Source organism: Scyliorhinus canicula, chromosome 8, assembly GCF_902713615.1.
Source record: "Scyliorhinus canicula chromosome 8, sScyCan1.1, whole genome shotgun sequence".
NCBI lineage: Eukaryota > Metazoa > Chordata > Chondrichthyes > Carcharhiniformes > Scyliorhinidae > Scyliorhinus > Scyliorhinus canicula.
This window is the reverse complement of record NC_052153.1, coordinates 176,113,634-176,133,828: the sequence shown is the minus strand read 5'-3', so window position 1 is coordinate 176,133,828 and position 20,195 is coordinate 176,113,634. Positions and strand designations below refer to the sequence as shown.

The window sequence follows — 20,195 nt, the reverse complement described above, 5'->3', positions numbered from 1 at the left end:
CCGCATGCGCAGTGCCGGCGCCCGGTTGGCATGGCTTTGGCGGCTCGTCCCGGCGCAGGCGCAGTGCCGGCTCCTCCTTCAGTTTGACTTGTTTGGCGGGCTTTCCTCTGGTCTACCTGACTGAGCGGCCACCATGGTGGAAGGACCTGGCTGCACGATAAACGGGGAGAGAATCAGGAGCCGAGTGAAAGAAAGGCAGCGGGTTGTGGAACTGAGAGGGAGTACGGTGAGTCCAGATAGAGATCTATCAGCGCACACATTGTACAGATGCAGTCTCTCGCTATGCAGGATCAATGCAAATTACTACGGATGCTGGAATCTGAAACCGAAAGTGAAAATGCTGAAAAATCTAAGCAGGTATCTGTAAGGAGAGAAAAGAGCTAAGTTTCAAGGTCTGACAACTTTAACAACAGCTTTCACATCGGGTCACCTGGACTTGAAACGTTAGCTTTTTTCTTTCCTAACAGATGCTGCCAGACAGTTGAGATTTTCCAGCTTTTTCTCTTTTGATTTACGATATACAGACCACACAGACACGGCGCACAGACACAGTTAAGAAGCTACAGCTGAGAGTGACTGACTCAGCTGACTCCTGTTGCAAGAATGCAACTAAACTACAATAATCAAAAGAGCAGCTTTTATTTACTCGGTTAAATAACTAATTTAGCTTGAAATTAGGCCCGAAATCGAGGGCATCTGGTCTGTCCACCACAAAGTTTAGTGCTTGTACCATTTGCTTTTTGTACAACTGTGTTATGAACTCTTTTAATATTGAGTAGAGTATTGACAGTCAGAGAGAGCTAGGTGTACAGGTCAACAGGTCACTGAAAGGGGCAACATGTGGAGAAGATAGTCAAGAAGGCATACGGCATTAAGAAAAGTATGGTAGTGTGGCACGCTTGCCTTCATTGGCCGGGGCATTGAGTATAAAAATTGGCAAGTCACGTTGCAGCTGTATAGATCATTAGTTAGGCCGCACTTGGAGTATAGTGTTCAATTCCGGTCGCCACATTATCAGAAGGATGTGGAGGCTTCAGAGAGGGTGCAGAAGAGATTTACCAGGATGTTGCCTGGTATGGAGGGTATTAGCTACGAGGAGCGGTTGAATAAACTTGGTTTGTTCTCACTGGAACGACGGAGATTGAGGGGCGACCTGATAGGTCTACAAAATTATGAGGGGCATAGACAGAGTGGATAGTCAGAGACTTTTTCCCAGGGTAGAGGGGTCAATTACTAGGGGACATAGGTTTAAGGTGCGAGGGGCAACGTTTAGAGATGTACGAGGCAAGTTTTTTTACAGAGGGTACACGAGTGCCTGGAACTCGCTGTCGGAGGAGGTGGTGGCAGCAGGGACGATAGTGAGGTTTAAGGGGCATCTTGACAAATACACAAATAGGATGGGAATAGAGGGATACGGACCCCAGAAGTGTAGGAGATTTTAGTTCAGACTGTCAGCATGGTCGGCGCAGGCTAGGAGGGCCAAAGGGCCTGTTCCTGTGCTGTACTTTTCTTTGTTCTTAATAATGCGAGTATCCTACCGCCCCTCCCCGTATGTTGGTACTGAGGGGAGGGTACCCTGTTTCTCCCTTGCAAAATTAGCGTTTGTAGCGTTTGGCCTTGTATATATTTTTTACTGTTTTAATAAAAAGATATGTTCCTTACCCCTTGAACTTTGTTTTCATCCAACTCCAAAATCATTCTAGTTTAGCCAATCAGGCACAAAGTGGCTTCCCCTTTGATAAACCTCACGTACAATGCTTTCGAAACTGGATTAAACCAGTTGCACAGTTAACCAGCTGCAGCTGAGAGTGACTCAGCTGACTCCAGTTTCAGGAATGAGACTAAACTACGAGATAGGGCAGCACGGTAGCGCACGTGGCTAGCACTGTGGCTTCACAGCGCCAGGGTCCCAGGTTTGATTCCCCACTGGGTCACTGTCTGCGGAGTCTGCACATTCTCCTCATGTCTGCGTGGGTTTCCTCCCACAGTCCAAAGACGTGCAGGTTGGTGGATTGGCCATGCTTAATTGCTCTTCGTGTCCAAAAACTTTAGGAGGCGTTATTGGGTTATCGGGATATTGGCTTAAGTGGGTCTGTGCACTCGATGGGCCGAATGGCCTCCTTCTGCACTGTATGACCTATGTATCTGCAAATTGAAAGATTGTGAGTCAGCAAAACTGACGAGTTCAATGTGTTGAAGTGTGTGGTCATTTCATGTTGGGCCTCAAAGATGGGTCAGTGTGTTTAATAGATGAGATGCTAGAAACTGTGGAAGCCAAGAGAGATTTAAGGTACATTTTGTGGGAGGCACGGTAGCACAGTGGTTAGCACTGCTGCATCACAGCGCCAGGTTTGACTCCGGGTTTTTGTCACTATCTGCGCGGAGTCTGCACGTCCTCCCCGTGTGTTGCATGGGTTTCCTCTGGGTGCTCCGGTTTCCTGCCACAAGCCCGAAAGACGTGCTTGTGGGTGAATTGGACATTCTGAATTCTCCCTCTGAACAGGCGCGGAATGTGGCGACTCGAGTATCTTCATTGTAGTGTTAATGTGAGCCTACTTGTGACAATAAAGATTATTATTGTTTTAAAAAAGCTAATGTTAGCCTTCATTTCAAACTGGCAGGATTACAAAGAGGTGGAATTTGTGCTCCAGTTGTATAAAAACTGCATTGACTCCATCAGGAGCACTGTATTTAGTTCTGCAGTACTTCACAGTTAAAGAATTTGATGGCATAAGTAGAGAGAAACTGTTAGCCTGAGGGAAAGTCAGGAACAAGGAGAACAATCTTGAAAATAGAAGTGGGCTGTTCAGAAGTAATATTAGGAAGCGCTCTCTCATAAAAGTTTAAACAAAAATTTAGAGTACCCAATTCATTTTTTCCAATCCAATTAAGGAGCAATTTAGCGTGGCCAATCCACTGACCTTGCACATCTTTTGGTTGTGGAGGTGAAAACAATGCAAACACTGGAGAATATGCAAACGCCACACGGACAGTGACCCAGAGCTGGGATCGAACCTGGGACCTTGGTGCTGTGAGGCAGCAGTGCTAACCACTGTGCCGCCGTGCTGACCGCGCTCTCACAAAAGTTGATAAAAATCCGTTACTCTTTCCCCGAAAAGGCCTTTGCGAGCAGGTAAATAGAAAATTTCTGAACTTATTTTGTTAGATTTCTGTTTGGCAAAGGTACTAGGGGACCTAGAGTCAAGGTGGGGAAATGGAATAAAGGTGTAGATTTGAACTTGAAGGACTGCTTTACCGCAGTTCCTGTGCCCCTAACGTTTGCTTTTAACTTTAAATTAGAGTCGAAATATCATTTGGATAGATATATGATTTTAAAACGGGGACAAAGTCAAGTTGCTGCATTGAAAGGATTGGATAGTTCAAACCCTTTAAGTGTGATAAATGAATTTAGAATTTTGGAAGACTAATATATATCTAACTTCTAAAATATATATGTAGATATATATATGTTAATAAAAAAATAAATTTGGAGAACCCAATTATTTTCTTCCAATTGAGGGGCAATTTAGCGTGGCCAGTTCACCGAGCTTGCACATCTTTGGGTTGTGGGGGTGAGACCCACATAAACACTGGGAGAATGTGCAAACTCCACACGGGCAGTGACCCAGAGCCAGGATCGAAGCTGGGTCCTCAGCGCTGTGAGACCGCAGTGCTAACTGCTGTACAAACGTGCTGCCCCATCTAACTTCTAAAATATACAATACTTAGCAGGTTCGGCAACATTTGGGGGGAAAGAGACATTAAAACTTAATGTTTCAGGTCAATGATCCTTCGTCAGAACCGAAAAGATGTTTTTATATGCTTTCCTCCAGATCACTCAAGTAAACGGACAGGTTTCCTGTCAGGATGGAATCCAACAGCTCAAAGGAAAGGTTTACACTGGTGTGAAGACATTGGGCAAGGAACTTTTCATCTTTTTTGGCCTAACCACATTAAGGTAGTATATCTTGTTTTTTTTTTACTACTACTGCATGAAACGCATTCTTTTTGAAACAGTGCATTTATTGTGTTGTCAACCCCATTCTGTAATTATAACATGGTAGAAAATTCATGTTCAGGACTTCCTTGGCTGACTTCATTTTTAATGACTCTACTCAGCCTATTGTAATCGACATTATTCACTGTTGGCTGTGCTCTGGGCTGTTGCTCCTATTCATCTTCCAGGCTACAGGAGCCATATATACAGGAGCAGATGGGAATTTCAAAAAGAGAAATACAATTGTCCTGTGGCATGGTGGCACAATGTTGCATTGCTGCCTTACAGCACCAGGCACCTGGGTTCAATTCCGGCCTTGGGTGACTGTCTGTGTGGAGTTTGCACTTTCTCCCCCCGTGTGTGCGTGGGTTTCCTCCCACCGTCCAAAGATGTGCGGGTTAAGTGGATTGGCCATGCTAAATTGCCCCTTAGTGTCCATAGATGTGCATGTTAGGTGGGGGATACAGGGATAGGGCTGGAGGAGTGTGCCTAAGTGGGGTGCTCTTTCAGTGGGTCGGACAGATGGGCCGAATGGCCTCCCTCGACACTAGCAAATCTATGGTTGGTTCTATGTATTTGCAGGCCTCATAAAATAAATGAAAAGTGCTTGGGGTTATCGAGTGAGCAAGACATTTTAAAAATTGCTATGATCGATAGAATATGCTTGATATATTTGTTTACTAAGCCATTAGGAATCCTAAATCGATTTAAATGTATGTGCAAGGTATTGCTGATTGTCTCTGGCAACACATTTTTTTAACTTATCGTGCAGCGAGTGCGGGTTAGTTAGAACATGTTTTGAATCACTGAAAGAAACATTGATGAATCCATTCTTTGACGATGTGTTTCAAATTCAGTGCCGACTGCAAAAACGTTACCGTGACGATGCTGCTGATAAATGGCATCTGGAATATGTTTTCTTGCCTGTGCTTTGGATTGTATTGAATATAGAACTTAAATTTGCCTGAATAAAGTCTTGAGATGTAGCTCAAACAATGCCAGCTCCAAAGCATTTCTTTGATACTGCATGGTTTTAGATCTGTCTTGTTCTACTGAACCTTGATGTTCTAAAATTGCAGCCTCAAGCTATTTTGGATTTCCACTTTTAGGGTTGCATTGTATATTTTGAATGAAATTACGTGAACTTTTTTTACGGCAAGTTCTAACTTGGCCTTGTCTGTGCAGAAAGGTAAACGGTTCTAATAAATTTCTAATATGCTGTTCTGTACTGAAGGTATTAAATAAGATGAATTTGACCCTTCGGTCACTGAATCTTACATTAGTTTTAGCTGAGTGATAGAACTCTTGCCAGGAGGCAGAAGGATGTATATTCAAGTCCTACTCCTGGATTTTAGCACAAGTATTGTACTGAAGGAGTTCTACACTCTCAGGGTGCTGCTTTTTATAGGTGATAAATCAGTGGATCACAGTCTGCTTCTGTTGGATGTAAAAGATTCCATGGCACTATTTTAAAAAAGAAATGAGAATTCTTCCCGGTGGCACCTGACCAATATTTATGCTTTGAACAGATTATCAGAGTTATGGACATGGCGATGGAAGAAAGGTCAAAAGGGATGTAAAGACATTTAAAAAGGAAAATAGGGATAAACTAACCAGACTTGGAGAGGTTAAAATCCTTGGTTTGGTTAAATTGCTTCCCTGAATATTAAGTTAGGGAAGAGTTAGCAGAAACACTATCACATTTTCATGAAAAAGCCACTGGTGGAGGGAATAGTCAAAAGGCTGATTGGGATGCTTAAATGTAAAACAGCTAAAACAAGTCCAGAAAATTCTAAACTGATTAACTTAATCTCAGTGGAAGGAAAGCTCATGAAATCCTTAATCGGAGAAATGCTAGCAAAACATCTGGAAACTGAAAATATCAAAATAGTCAACATGGATTCCGAAAAGGAAGGCCAACATGTGACCAATTCTTCGACTGAGTCACAGGTTTCCGGCAACAGATAAAATCGCTTGATTCTCTGTTCCTGAGATTAAGTGTTAGCGCCGGGACAGGATTCATGGATTTCCACCACTGCAAACTTGCACCATACCTGGACCAATTCAGCGACTGTTAAGGGGCTAACGCTGGCACCTCGTGGAACACAGTTGATTCCAATGAGAAACGGTGCCGGATTCACGATTAACACTCAGGAGGCTGACAACCTGCAGCCGCGTATACACACTTCACTCCCCACACACACCATCCCAGCCAACAAGATGGCATTGGTTGCGCTGGAGTGTGCCCATACGACTGATGAGTCGGCTGGGATGAGAGGGCACCCCCGGTCAGTGGCTCAACTGCCAGAAAACTATGGTGATGTTGGACATTTTCCGTACCTCCTCTCCCCCTCAGCAGCCCCTACGCCTGTTTCACGATTTTTAAAAGCACAAGTAAACCTCGCCGTCGGGGAATTCATCCCATTTCATAGAATTTACAGTGCAGATTTGGTCCATCGAGTGTGCACCGGCTCTTGGAAAGAGCACCCTACTTAAGCCCACACATCCACTCTATCCCAGCAATCACAGCTCACATTTTTTTGGACACTAAGGGCAATTTAGCATGGCCAGTTCACCGAACCTGCACATCTTTGGACTGTGGGAGGAAACGGAGGTAACGCACGCAGACGTGGGGAAAACGTGCAGCCGACGCACAGCCAGTGCCCCAAGCTGAGAATCGAACCTGGGACCCTGGAGCTGTGAAGCAACTGTGCTAACCACTGTGCTACCGTGCTCCCCATTTGAGGCGGAGAATCACGGAGGCCCTGTAGAGTATCGGGTTAGGCCCACTTATGATATGCCAAAGCCATTTCCTATATGGGCATTCTGGAACACATTGACGCCTCTGTCGAGGTGACAGAGAATTGTGATTTGGTGTCAAATCAGTGCTCGCCACAATTTTGGTGTCGGAATCGTCGGAATTCTCTGTCCAATCGTGTTTTCCAATTCCAGGGTCAGCCGACGGAGAATCCCACTCAGTGTAATTGGATTTCCAAAATGCTTCATTAATATAGGGATAGCAGAGTAGTGGATGTTAAACCTGCGTTGAACCCTGGTTAAACTACTCCTGGATTACTTGAGATCATGAAAGCAGTGTTGGAATTCAATTATTTCTTTCTATTTTTAGTCACAAGTTCTCTGAATTAGCAATCACATCTCTATCCGTGCTTCTCCCTGAATCTACAAAGAAAATTGAAAAAATTGTAGGAATATATATCACTAAGTTTGCATATTGTGCAGTAATTTGCATTTAAACTTCCAAAATGTCTCCCGAATGCTTCATGAAATGAATTCCTGTTTAGATTAGAGTAACAGTAATATGGTCTAAACTTGGAATAGACTCGGAACTAAGTCTGGAACAATTATGGTTCCGTGCCAAAGTCTAGTATACACTAAGGGAAGAGTTTGACTTCACAGGTAATGCTAAGCAAAGAATTCAGAAATAAAAGCAAAATACTGCGGATGCTGGAAATCTGAAATAAAAACAGAAAATGCTGTTTGAACTCAGCAGGTCTGGTAGCATCTGTGGAGCGAAGTGTCATTTTAGCCGCGTCTGGCAAGGTGTCCCTCGATGGCTGCATTGGCGAGATCATTCAAACATGAGCTTCTCACCATAGTGCCTGTCTCACTGTTTGATTCGCGCCTCAGCTTTTCTCTGATAAGAAGTAGCTGTTTTTAAGCGCTCCCCCACCACTCACGCCCAGTCAACACAAAAACATGGCAGCTCACAGACCTGCCCCTCGCTTTGGGGATGTCGACATGGCCAGGTTTATCGACGCTGTGAATGAGAGGCAGGGCATCCTGAGGATCAGCACAGGGTCAGCAATTTGTAGCAACGCCTGTCACTGTGGGCAGCATGACCAGGAGGTCTGCCGTCCAATGTTGGAAGAAGATTAATGGCGTCCACCGAGCTGCATGGGTAAATTACCACAACTCCTATCATTAAGTTCCACCTGTCTCCATCCCCCCCAAACTGGCTGACGCATCGCACCCTCTCCACATCCGATCTTTATGCTTGTTCCTCAGAACCCTCTGGCACCCACCAGCACAACCCCTTCATGCCAAGGTGCAGTGCCCACACATGCCACCTACAGACGTCCCAACCCATCAAGCGTGCGGCTCACAATACCCTACCTTTGTTCCCACAGGAGAACTCTGGCTCTGTAAAGACTTAATTACCTGCAAATGCTCACATTCAAAGTATTGTTTTGCATCGTTGACTTTGTCTATATAAATGTTTCTGGAACCTACCTCCATTCACCTGAGGAAGGAGCAGTGCTCCGAAAGCTAGTGATTTGAAACAAACCTGGTGTTTTAAGACTTCTTACTGTGCCCACAGGAGAAGATAACAGATAACCCATTATAAGTTGAAAAGGGGGGGGGGGGGGTGGTTGATTTGCCAGAGATCTTGGGGGGGGGGGGGGGGGGGGCGTTGCCCAATGAGACAGCAGTCACCAACAGCAAGGTTGGGCTGCACAACAGAGGTGAGGATCCAGTGTCTTTCACCCAGATGACATGTCCTGAGTTCATGTCAGACAAAATGGTCATTGTCTTGCAGAATCTCCATTCTGACAAAGCTGGGCCAACCACAATCGCCGTAACCCCCCCCCCCCCCCCCCCCCCCCCCCCCCCCTCACCACCACCCAAGAGACCACCGAGGAGGAGAGCTCTGAGGAGACCACCATTGAAGCGTCACAGCTATCACCCCTACTACCTTCCTCCAGTGCAGTGACACACCTCGGTGGCCGACATTAGTGAACATGGCCAGGGGCTGGTTTAGCTCACCAGGCTAAATCGCTGGCTTTTAAAGCAGGCCAGCAGCACGGTTCGATTCCCGTACCAGCCTCTCCGGACAGGCGCCGGAATGTGGCGACTAGGGACTTTTCACAGTAACTTCATTGAAGCCTACTCGTGACAATAAGCGATTTTCATTTCACATGCTTCTGGGGCATAATCTGATGAATCACCACACAGTTGCTTATGCACATCAAGTGGAGACAAGAGTATCCGAGGGCGACAGAAGTAGGAGGTCTACTGGAACCCAGGACTCTGCTGGTTCCCAGACAGATGTCGAGCTACTGGGCAAGGTTCTCCCAGAGCTGATGGGATGCAGCTGTGACATTCAGGCGGGGATGTCAGTGGCATTCCCAGCGAGTGCGTAGCTGATTGGAGGAGTCCCAAAGGCTTCAAGCACTGAAACCCACATTGTAAGGGTCATTATCTAGCTAGGAGGAATGGAAATGTCAAATGTTTACTATTAAAACATGTTGCACCTGATACATGTGACACCTCTGTCACATTAATCTTTACATTGGGTCCACCTTCACCCCTAACCACTGTTGTCCTTCACTTCCCCCCCCCCCCCCCCCCCCCCCAACCATCCGGGCAAAGTGATCCAAGATCATATGTCCGCCTGGGCTGCCACCATCAACATGAGAACAGCTGGTGCGGGACCGCCACTAGCAATCACTTTGGTATCTGGAAGGAATTGGAGAAAGATATAGACCTACAATCGGCTGCTTCCACTGCAATGCTGAAGCCCTGCTCTTTAGTGTTGTTGGCTGCTGCCTCTATGGTGCTGACACTTCTAGAGTTCAGACACAATGTTCAGGCATCAAAGGTTGCTTGAAATGCAATGCAGTAATCATCCTCTGAGACATGGCACGTGTGCCTTCAACGAGGCATTTGAGAGTTGAGAACATTTTGTTTATTAAACTATCAACAGTCAAAGATTTTAAATCAACTACTTAATTCTCCCTCTATGTACTCGAACAGGCGCTGGAACGTGGCAACTGGGGGCTTTTCACAGTAACTTCATTGCAGTGTTAATATAAGTCTACTTGTGACAATAAAGATTATTTAAAAAAAACATATCGCACTAACCATTAAACGACAAGGAAACATCACCATTCCATATTGGTACCAATACAAAGCTATATCAGCTCATTTTCACACAAAAAAATAAACACATTGGGCAGGATGCTCCATAGCCCGACACCAAAATTGTGAAGTCCCAAGGTGTATAGGCGTCGTTGCTCTTTCAATGAGTTGACAGACAGCATCTTCTCGGGGGCAATTAGGAGTGATCAACAAATGCAGGACTAGCCACTGGCACCCACATCCAGTGAAAGAATAAATAAAAACTAAAAATGTACAAAAACTGTGGGTCATTTCAAAACACGTCTCGGGGAAATAAATACCAAGATCTCACCAGCTTCATTGGAATGAAAGACCTGATGAACTGTTTCAGTTGCTGGCTAGAGTTTTGCGAACCTGCAATAGTTTTGGTTTTGTGTTTTTATTTTCATTATTTTTTTAAAACCTGTCTCTGTGCTTGTTCAGCAAGAATCAGTTGTTCAGTAACAAAGACCGCTTTCGGTATGGTGTTTCAAGAATGTGTTCAAAGTTAAACTGTTTTTATATTCCAGGAACTCCCATCTAAGGCATCTGTGAAAAATGTAGAATTTAAGTTTGTGATTCAACTTTGGAGGTGATTCTCCAGCTGCTATCGCACAGGCGCAAATCCCATTGTAGCTGGAGACCCTCGCGAGAGGGGCTATAACAGGATTTGCGGCAGGGAGATCTCATTTTGAGATTCGTCCACCCCTAGCTGGCAAGATAGGGCAGCATGGTAGCACAGTGCTTCACCACGCCAGGGTCCCATGTTCAATTCCCGCTTGGGTCACTGTCTGTGCGAAGTCTGCACGTTTTCCCCGTATCTGCGTGGGGTTTCTCCGGGTGCTCCGCTTTCCTCCTACAGTCCAAAGATGTGCAGGTTAGGTGGATTGGCCATGCTAAATTGTCCCTTAGCTTTCAACAGTTAGATTGAGTATGGGATTGCAAAGTAATGGGCCTGGGTAGAGTACTCTTTCAGAAGGTCGGTGTAGACTTGATGGGCCGAATGGCCTCGTTCTGCACTGTAGGAATCTATGATTCTATCCAGATTTATTTTTGGAGAATTGTGCCCAGAGACTTGAACCTTTGCGAGATAATCTGCAGACCTGTTCAAGGAAAATTCTGGTGCACTCGTTGTTTGAAATAACTAAGTATCTAATTTATATGCCATTCCAGGGTGCATTTTGGAATGCATGGTTCAATGTGGATTAATTCACCTGAGAGAAAGCAAAAGGATGGAGCTCTAGCAGTTCTGGAAATCCAGCTGACCAATGATTTGATTTGTTTCTTTGACTCCACAATGGATGTCAGGTAAATGTCTATGAACTTAATTTTCTGGTTTAATTTTGTGTTTTCTTTTTCACCAATTTCTGTGTTACCTTAATCTCTGATGGAAATAAATTACAAATTTGTTTTCAAAATGATTTGACTCCAGATTGGATTTCACATGTCCCATCAGTATGTGTTTTAATTTCTCTACATTTATTTCCTATGTCCGGGTCTAAGTATGATCCAACAAAGTTAATTGTACAAATATACATCTGGCTTCTTAATAGTTATTCAACACTACAGCACTATTACTAACAACAGAGCAAACGCGTTCAGTCACAACAGAATTACGTAGAAGTTACAACATGGAATCGGGCCTTTTTTAACATGAGTTTTTCCTCTGCATGTGCCGTGTTCCCATATGCCCACTCTGTTCCCATTCTGCTTTCTTGTAATTACCTCTTTGTCTATTCTTAAATGTGTTCATTCCACATATCATAACTATTTTATAAAGATGTTTTGTTCTGTTTTCTGCTCCATTTCTTTTAAATTCCATTTAGTAATAAATGTTCCTTTGTTTTGGACCTTCAGTTAGTTGAATCTGTCTGTTTCTACCTACTTTGTCCATCCCTGCATAATTTTAAATGCTTGTCAAATTACCGAGTAACCCATAAATTAATTCCTTCATACCAACCAGTACCCTAGTGAAGCTACATCGTGCCCTCTCCATTTTCTCAGTAGTCTATAATGTAGAGCCGGTAGCTCTATAGAAGTTGTTTAACTGCGGCCTGAATAAGAATTTATATAAATTCACCATTACATCGCGGGCTCTAACTTCCAAGCTCCCCAGTATCGGATTTGAGAGGCATCCAGAGATAAGCTCGGAATCCCTCTCGGCTTCCCAGGTAAGGTCTTGCGTAGCAATTGCCCAGAAGTGCAAATTTCCTCTGTGCTTGGAATCATCCAAAAGTGCAATTTAAATCACAAACTTCGGGTAGTTCCAGCTGCGTTACACAAATGGTCACCCAGAAAAAGTTAGTAGAGTTAAAACCTCTTCTAACTTCTGGGTAACTATTGTAATGATTGAGACTACCACCTGGACTGTTTTCCCCCTCCTCAGAGACCTTGGAACTTCATTTTTGTACAAATGAAATGGCAGACATCATGGGCAGTGGGGTAATATAAAAAAAGTCAGATTGGAATGGCAAGATAACTTTGAAAGATAGATATCAAAAGAAAAATTACAGAAAGGTGATCAGAAAAGGCAGACAGTGAGTAATGTATCTTAAGTTTGCTGATGATACAAAACTAAGTCTGAATGCAAAGCTGCAAGAAGGAAACAAAGAGGCAGCAAAGAAATACAGGTTAAGTGAGTGGGAAACAAGCTGACAGATAGAGTAAAATGGGGGAAAGTGTGAGGTGTGACTGTGACTCTTTCTGTGACTGTCAAACACTTTGACTGTGAATGGCACGTTCTCAGGATAAGGGGCCGATCATTTGAGACTGAGATGAGGAAAGAGTTCTTCACTCGGGTGTGAATCTTTGAAATTCTGCACCCCAGAGGCTGACGTAAACATGTTTTTGGTTTCTGAGTGAATCAACAGAGGTGGAGCGGGTGGGAAAGTGGAATTGGAAGGGAAAAGAAGCATTAGGTTTGAAGGAATTGAAAACTAGCTGAGAGTCAAGACTTATGTAGAAACTCTGGTGCAATAAATACCTGACAATGTTATACGTTGAATGGAATTTAACATTAATGTTCTCTATTATTTATCAGGAGCACATCGGATTGTGAGCAGAAAGTAAAATTAATGGAAGAGCTGGATGTTTGTTCTGTTAATTTTAATTGCTCACGAGTGGAGAATGAATTGAAGAAACATGGTGCACGTATGATCTGTGATGTGCTCTTGGACCAGACTGTGCTTCCTGGAGTGGGAAATATCATCAAAAATGAATCAATATTTGATAGTAGCTTCCATCCTGCAGTAAAGGTAAATGCCTCGTGTAGCAGAGTCTATTCAAAACTAATGTGCATGTTTTCGGCCACGAAAAATTAAATAAGTAGTGACTTAATTTCAAAAGTATTTTAAAGGCATAGCTTAGTAATAATCTCCTCGCAAACATTATTTGTATTTTATTTTCTCTCCTAAACATTCAAGTAATCTTATCAACCACTGAGACAGAGGATAAACAAATCAGAAATTATGTAAACCTCACCTACTTCTGTTGTTACTGCAGCAGGTTTGGGGTGCCCCACTCTGAGAGTTTTATCTGTTAATGAGGCTCCGATCCTCAAGTTTTGAGTCATTAGATTTTGTGTCTCTAGGTCTCCCAAAGCTAGGGAAACCCAGCACTTAAAGGGAGGCCAGAACAAATAGACCAAGCAAGTAAGTGCTTTTTGACAACACTTGAGGGGCAGGGGGTCCTGCTATTAAATTCGGCAAGATCTTTTGTGTTTCCAAGATTTATGGATTTCGCCCCGGAAAGGCCTGTTTGCTACTTCCCTATAAATATTGGCCATTCAGTCCTGTTGAGCATTTGTCAAGCAATCTTCCAGTAGCTTGCTGACGTAAGCTGGCCTTAAACTACATTCCAGCAGAGCTCCATACATGTGCTTTTAGCCATGATTACTAGATAATGATCCAGTGCGACTGAGCATGGTAAACTATCCTCCTCATCCATTTTGGACAGTCAGCAGCTTTTGGTTCAGTTGGCAATGCCCTGTCCTTCAATGGCGTTCTCTTGTCATCAATTGGGGGGGGTATGCCTGAATCTGATTCCATTCTTAGCTGTCCGGTCATAGGCAAAGAACCGCAAAGCATTCCTAGTTAGCCTCCCACTTTCAACCTCCTTAAACTCAATTTCATCCCAAACTCTGCTACCCATATCCCAACTCACACAATGTCCAGTTCACCCATCACCCCTGCGCTCACTGACCTTGATTGGCTCCAGGTCCAACAATATTTAAATTTTGAAATTTTACCCTTGTTTTCAAAACACATTCTCCGCTGCCCACGACGGGTCGGAGAATAGCTGGAGGGTGTCCCCGACATTTTTCACGCCCCCCCCCCCCCCCCCCCCCGCTATTCCTCCCCCCCCCCCAAACACGGCCGCCCCACGACACGAATCACTGCTCGCCGTTTTTGTACGGCGAACAGCGATTCTCCCCAGGCCGATGGGCCGAGTGCCCAGGCCTTTACCACCGTTTTTACGGCAGCAAACACACCTGCTTGCTGCCGTCGTAAAAACGGCCGCAACATGCCCGTTCTGGGCATCCAGGGCCCCGATTGGCACGGCAGTACCACGGCCGTGCCAAGGGGGGCATGTGCCCGCGATCGGTGGGCACCAATCGCGGGCAGTGCGTCCGTAACGGACGCATTCTTTCTCCCTCCGCTGCCCCGCAGGATCAGTCCGCGGGGCGGCCGAGGGAGATGACGGCGTGACGCTTGCCGCGCGGACTTAGCGACGGTCGCTAAGTCCGCGATGCCGTGCTTCACGGGGCCCCGCTACTAGCCCCGCCCGGGGGGGAGAATCAGGTCCCGGGAGGGGGCGCGGAGGCTGCTGTGAAACACGGCCAGTTTCACGGCAGCCTTTACGATTCGCCGCATTTGCGGAGAATCGCGCCCCTGGTGCCTGTGCCTCTTATGTCTGTCATTTTTTTCCCGGCCTACAATCCTCCCATTTTAGCACAACCACTGATGCATGTGACATTGCCACCATTTCATAACCGCTGACCCAGATCTTAATTTTCCATCTCAGTTCTTCACTACATAAGCCCCAAGGGCATCAAAGCTTTGCTGCAGGAATTATTCAAAACTTCAAAATCCAGTCGGATGATGAATGTTACAACCCTATTGTATTTATTACAATTCAGAAGAAATGGAGCCAGTTCCATTTGTCTTTCAATTATTTTGTTAAATCTGTGCCTTAAATGCAATTTATAAATGAGTGGCATTCACATGCCATTTGTTCAACTCTTCAATGTTTGCTTAACCACTTGCCAAGTTCTCCATGCACAAACATGTTTAATTTTAAATACAAGCTAACATTCTTGTGCAGACCTGTTTATAACCCAATTAGCTGATTTTAAAGTTTATTATTTTAGTCAATCTTGACTGAATTCTACAACGCTGCTGTCACAGAAATTAAGATTAAAGAGATTGTGAAGCAAATGACGCTCTATATTTTTAAACTCTGAGGTCAAGGACATTGCCAGCATGATCTTTTTCCTCTTGAGTTCAAGTTGATTGCAATAGACTAGGTTATTGTTCTATAGCTAACAACAACATGTATTCATATAATACTTTTAACATAGTAAATGTCCCAAAGCAGAGCATGAAGAGCAAACCCGTGTAGGTTGCTTGCGGGATCCACGCTAGGGGGTGAGGACGTGAGAGGTGAATTGGATGGGGGGGGGGGGGGGGGGGCTAATGGGGACAGGAAGGTCCTTTGGTCAAAGGCACTTGGTGTGTGAACAAGGGACCCAGCATTAGAAATGGGGGTGGGGGGTGAGAGCCACCCCTGCTCTTGCTATCAACAAACACCCCTCAGCCCCATTCTCTTCCACAGACCCCACCCTGTGCTTCTTCTCATCACCCCACCTCACCATCACTCGCCTGTGGCCGGGGATTCAGCAACAATGCTAGGCCTTGGGTGGGTGTAGTAGCTAGCTCTCGATTGGCAGGAATTACACCTCCAGGGTCATTGATCCTGGGATAGGCCCACTTCCATACAGTTAAGTGCCAAAGTGGTGCTTGATACAGCGGGCCCTTCCTTAAAAGGCGGCGGGGCTCTTTGCCAGATCTCCAGCCTGCAGACAGGACCCCTGCCGCCTCCATTAAATATTGCCTATTGTGTAGATTATCTGAGCCACAAACCAGTTTGATCAGTACCGTTTAAAAGTCACAATTACTAAATATTGCATTTTTTTCAATAAACTCAGATACAAAATAATGTAAATCTGTGAAGGAGTGACAATTGACTAATTCATTTTTGTACCTGACTTCTATCACCTTTCTTTGAGAGGTAGCCTCTGTTGGTTAAGCTGGGCAGTAGTGTATTTCCAGATTTTCAAAAGGCTGTTAATGTGAAGTCAGTTAGTTTAAAATCAAACATGAATTGTCACTGATTTATAAACTAAATCATTATCTGAGATAACACGGTAGCACCGTGAGTAGTACTGTTGCTTCACAGCTCCAGGATCCCAGATTCGATTCCTGGCTTGGGTCACTGTCTGTGCAGAGTCTGCATGTTCTCCCTGTTTCTGCATGGGTTTCTCGGATGCTCGGGTTTCCTCCCACAAGTCCTGAAAGACGTGTTGTTAGGTAATTTGGACATTTTGTATTCTCTCTGTGTACCCAAACAGGAATTTCATTGCAGTGTTAATGTCTGTCTACTTATGACAATAAAGATTATTATTATTATGTTCTTTCCCGTAGATTTGGCGGTTATCAGCTGAACAAATCCACCACCTTGTAAAAGTGACACGTGACTTCACAGTTCTGTTCTATAAAGTAAGAATCTACCTCTATTCTTTGCAAAAATCAACTCAATTGTTACATCATCTAACTCATTTTCTCCTTCTAGTTGAAGTTGGAAAAACTTTGACTTCCACCTGAGCAATGTCTTGTACAGTTTATTTTAAATACTATTCAAGCAGAAAGTTCAGGCATATGTTGTGGTATCAATGAAGCAGATACAACAGGCAAATTTCTCCGTTTGGGAGACTAAGCTGGTTTAGCTCACTCAGCTAAATCGCTGGCTTTTAAAGCAGACCAAGGCAGGCCAGCAGCACGGTTTGATTCCCGTACCAGCCTCCCCGGACAGGTGCCGGAATGTGGCGACTAGGGGCTTTTCACAGTAACTTCATTGAAGCCTACTCGTGACAATAAGCGATTTTAATTTAAGTGTTGCTGCTGGGACTGAATTGTGTATAATTTATGTTCTCGTTATGGGCACTTTTGGGAAGCTAGTCAGGATATGCAATTGGACCAGCACACTGCCCGTGCAATGTCCGAGCAATTCCCGGTTCAGCGGGCTTTCTATCCGCTGGGGCTGGAGTTAGTGCTAAAGGGCCTGGAGAGTGGCTCCTATATCAGTGCTGGGCGCAGACCTCTATTTTAGCTGGATGCCTGATTCTCCGCCAGATCGTGGTTCGCATTTGCAGCATCACGAGGCGGAGAATTTCACCCAATGTGATGGTTCACATCTTTACTTTTCCACATATCTTTGCGAAACCACTTGGATCAGAATTCAGCATTATTGAATCTTGCACAACACATGAATGATTTAGTTAAAAATTGTTGAGACTTTAAAATAACCTTGGGGTTTAGATCTTGTCAAACAACTGTTAAATTGTTTTTATGGACAAATAATATAAATAGGGATCGTTAGGTCATTCTGCTTAATTTCCAAGATTTGTTTTTTTTTGAGGCTTGGCGATTCCAAAGCTGATCTTTATTTTCTTCCAGCTCAGATACCTCAATTCCCTGTGGAATATCTCATACTTGATTTAATAGTGAGTTAAGAACCACAACTACTTAACAATCTGATGGTAAGGGGACCTTCTAGTAACAAAATATGAACTTGTTATTAATTTTGAGTGGGAGCAGGTAGAATCACCAATCAGGGTTTTAAATTTAAGGAAGGCAAACATCAGGAAATAAATGAATTACATTAAACAGGGTGGAACTATTAATGAGTAAAATTGCAGTCAAAATCTGGTCAGTATTCTAAAGTAGTTGCACAAGAAAAAATATCCTTTCATGTCTGTAAAATGCACGATCTTCACTTAGAAACTATGATCAACACACATTAAGTTTTTAAAAATAGTTTCCACCCAAAGAGAAATGTTAACACAATTGTACAAAATAGTACAAATCTAACATATTGGGAGTGTTATAAAAAGCAACACAAAAAGCTATGCGCAGTTTGGCTGTGGCATTTCCTACATTGGATGAGCACCTATGCTTCAAAAATCCCCGTTATGCTGGCCTGAGGTTGTGAAAAGCACTGTATAAATGCAAGATCCGTTTTCCTTTAGGTTCAAGTGAGACTAAAAGGGAAATAAGAAATTAGCAGAATTACCAAATTAATAATATTTCATATTCAGTTTCACAGTAAAGAGGAAAAGTATAAAAGAGCAGGGAATGAAAAGAAATTAGTGAGGCAGTCGCAAATTCACTAGCTATAATCTTTCAAGAATTGTGCATTTGTGTTTTAAAAAGTTACAAATGTCAATCCAGTGTTTAGAGAGAGGGAGAAACATGGAAGCTACAGACCTGTCAGTTTAACATAAGTTGTGGGGAATGTATCATTACATTCCAGGGCACCACGGTAGCATTGTGGTTAGCACAATTGGCCATGCTAAATTGCCCTTGGTATCCAAAATTGCCCTTAGTGTTGAGTGGGGTTACTGGGTTATGGGGATAGGGTGGGGTTGTGGGCTTGGGTCGGGTGCTCTTTCCAAGAGCTGGTGCAGACTCGATGGGCCGAATGGCCTCCTTTTGCACTGTAAATTCTATGAAAAATTAGGAGCAGAATGGTTCAACCCTTGGATGAATATGAGATGATAAAGAATCAGCATGGATTTAAGAAAGATAGGTGCTTGATTAATCCAGTTGAATGATTTTGAGGAGAACGCTGGCATGTGTTACAACACCCTGGGCCAGTGCACGGTCAATTCCAGACCCAGTTGACCCGGAGTCACAACACAAGTGAAATACCATATTTGGCCATCACCAAGCCTACATGTTTATCATCTCTGCTCTAATTGAACTTTCAATACTACTGAAGATCAATCCATGCCATTGTCTCAGACTCGGGTTACTCCGGTGTCCTCCTTGCTAGATTTTCAAACTCCTTCCTTTCTCAAATTACAGCACATATAAACACTGCCACCTATGTTCTATCGTGCATTCAGACCCATTCCCCTGTTATAATTGTCAGCTGTAGTTGATAATAGCAGTCACGGGGGTGTTTTAATTGTCTTGTTGTGCCGGTCTTGATGTGAGACAAGGCCGTTGAATCTCACAAGAAAACTCTCAAGATTTGTGACGCTCAAAATGCCTCGTGAGATTTAACGGAGTCTCGTGAGGCATCGTGATCTTGGTCTCGCCCTCAACTGCACGTGATGCAGATCAGCATATTTAAATGAGTCACTAGGCTAAATTAAATATGCGTCCTCTAGATTCTCCCGGCGCCTAACAGCCGCGCCTGGGAGATGTTGCCAGGGTGACGTTTAGTTCTGCTTTCCACAAATGTACACAAGTCATAATGGCACCTGGGGGTTTCCCAGGCATTTGGAGACCCCCGCATAGACAGGGTGGCACCCGGGCACCTAGCACTACTGGGGAGGGGGACTTTACAAGTCAGGGGTGTTGCCAGGGGCCTCCCTGAGGTTGGGGAGGAGCGGCACTCTGGAACGGGGTGGGGGGAGATCTGGGCAGCCAGACATCGGGCACCCCTGATCTGCGAGGAGCCTTTCCTGCTGGGCTCGCCCACTGGAAATGACTCTTAAGTGCGGCCTTGGCAGAGAGAAACTCCTCGAGGCTAAAACAAAATGGTATGGTGCCGTTGAATAGCAGGGTGTTTCTTGTCACAGCAGCTGCTGAGAAACCTCAAGCCAAACATAGACATTTTTGCGGTTAAATCACACCTCTTGGGTGGCGCAGTGGTTAGCACTGCTGCCTCACGGCGCTGAGGATCCGGGGTTGATCCCGGCTCCGGATCACTGTCCATGTGGATTATGCGCATTTGACCCGTGCGCGTTGCACTCCCACAACCCAAAAGATGTGCAGGGTAGATAAATTGGCCACACTAAATTGCCCTTTAATTGGGGGGAAAAAGAAATTGGATACTCTCAAATTAAATAAATAAATCACGACTCTAATCTCTGAGCCAAAGGTTTTGTGGTTTAAGTCCAACTTCAGAAATTTGACATTCCAGTGCATTAATAAATTACATCTGCATTGCAGGCTTTCAGGTGAGGCATTACATCAAGACCCCATCTATCTCGTCTTACTTAGGCCCTCTTTTT

The 20,195-nt window shown here is 44.4% G+C and overlaps 1 protein-coding gene across 1 annotated transcript in view; it reads left to right on the top strand.

Annotated features, from left to right (window-relative positions):
* The window catches only part of neil3 (nei-like DNA glycosylase 3), a 38,008-nt gene continuing 17,813 nt past the window's right edge, over positions 1-20,195 (top strand). The window contains exons 1-5 of the mRNA XM_038805753.1: positions 1-226; positions 3,834-3,958; positions 11,069-11,203; positions 12,936-13,149; positions 16,597-16,671. Coding sequence (XP_038661681.1) covers positions 134-226; positions 3,834-3,958; positions 11,069-11,203; positions 12,936-13,149; positions 16,597-16,671 — 642 coding nt within the window. The 5' untranslated portion in view covers positions 1-133. The remainder of the gene's footprint in view (positions 227-3,833; positions 3,959-11,068; positions 11,204-12,935; positions 13,150-16,596; positions 16,672-20,195) is intronic.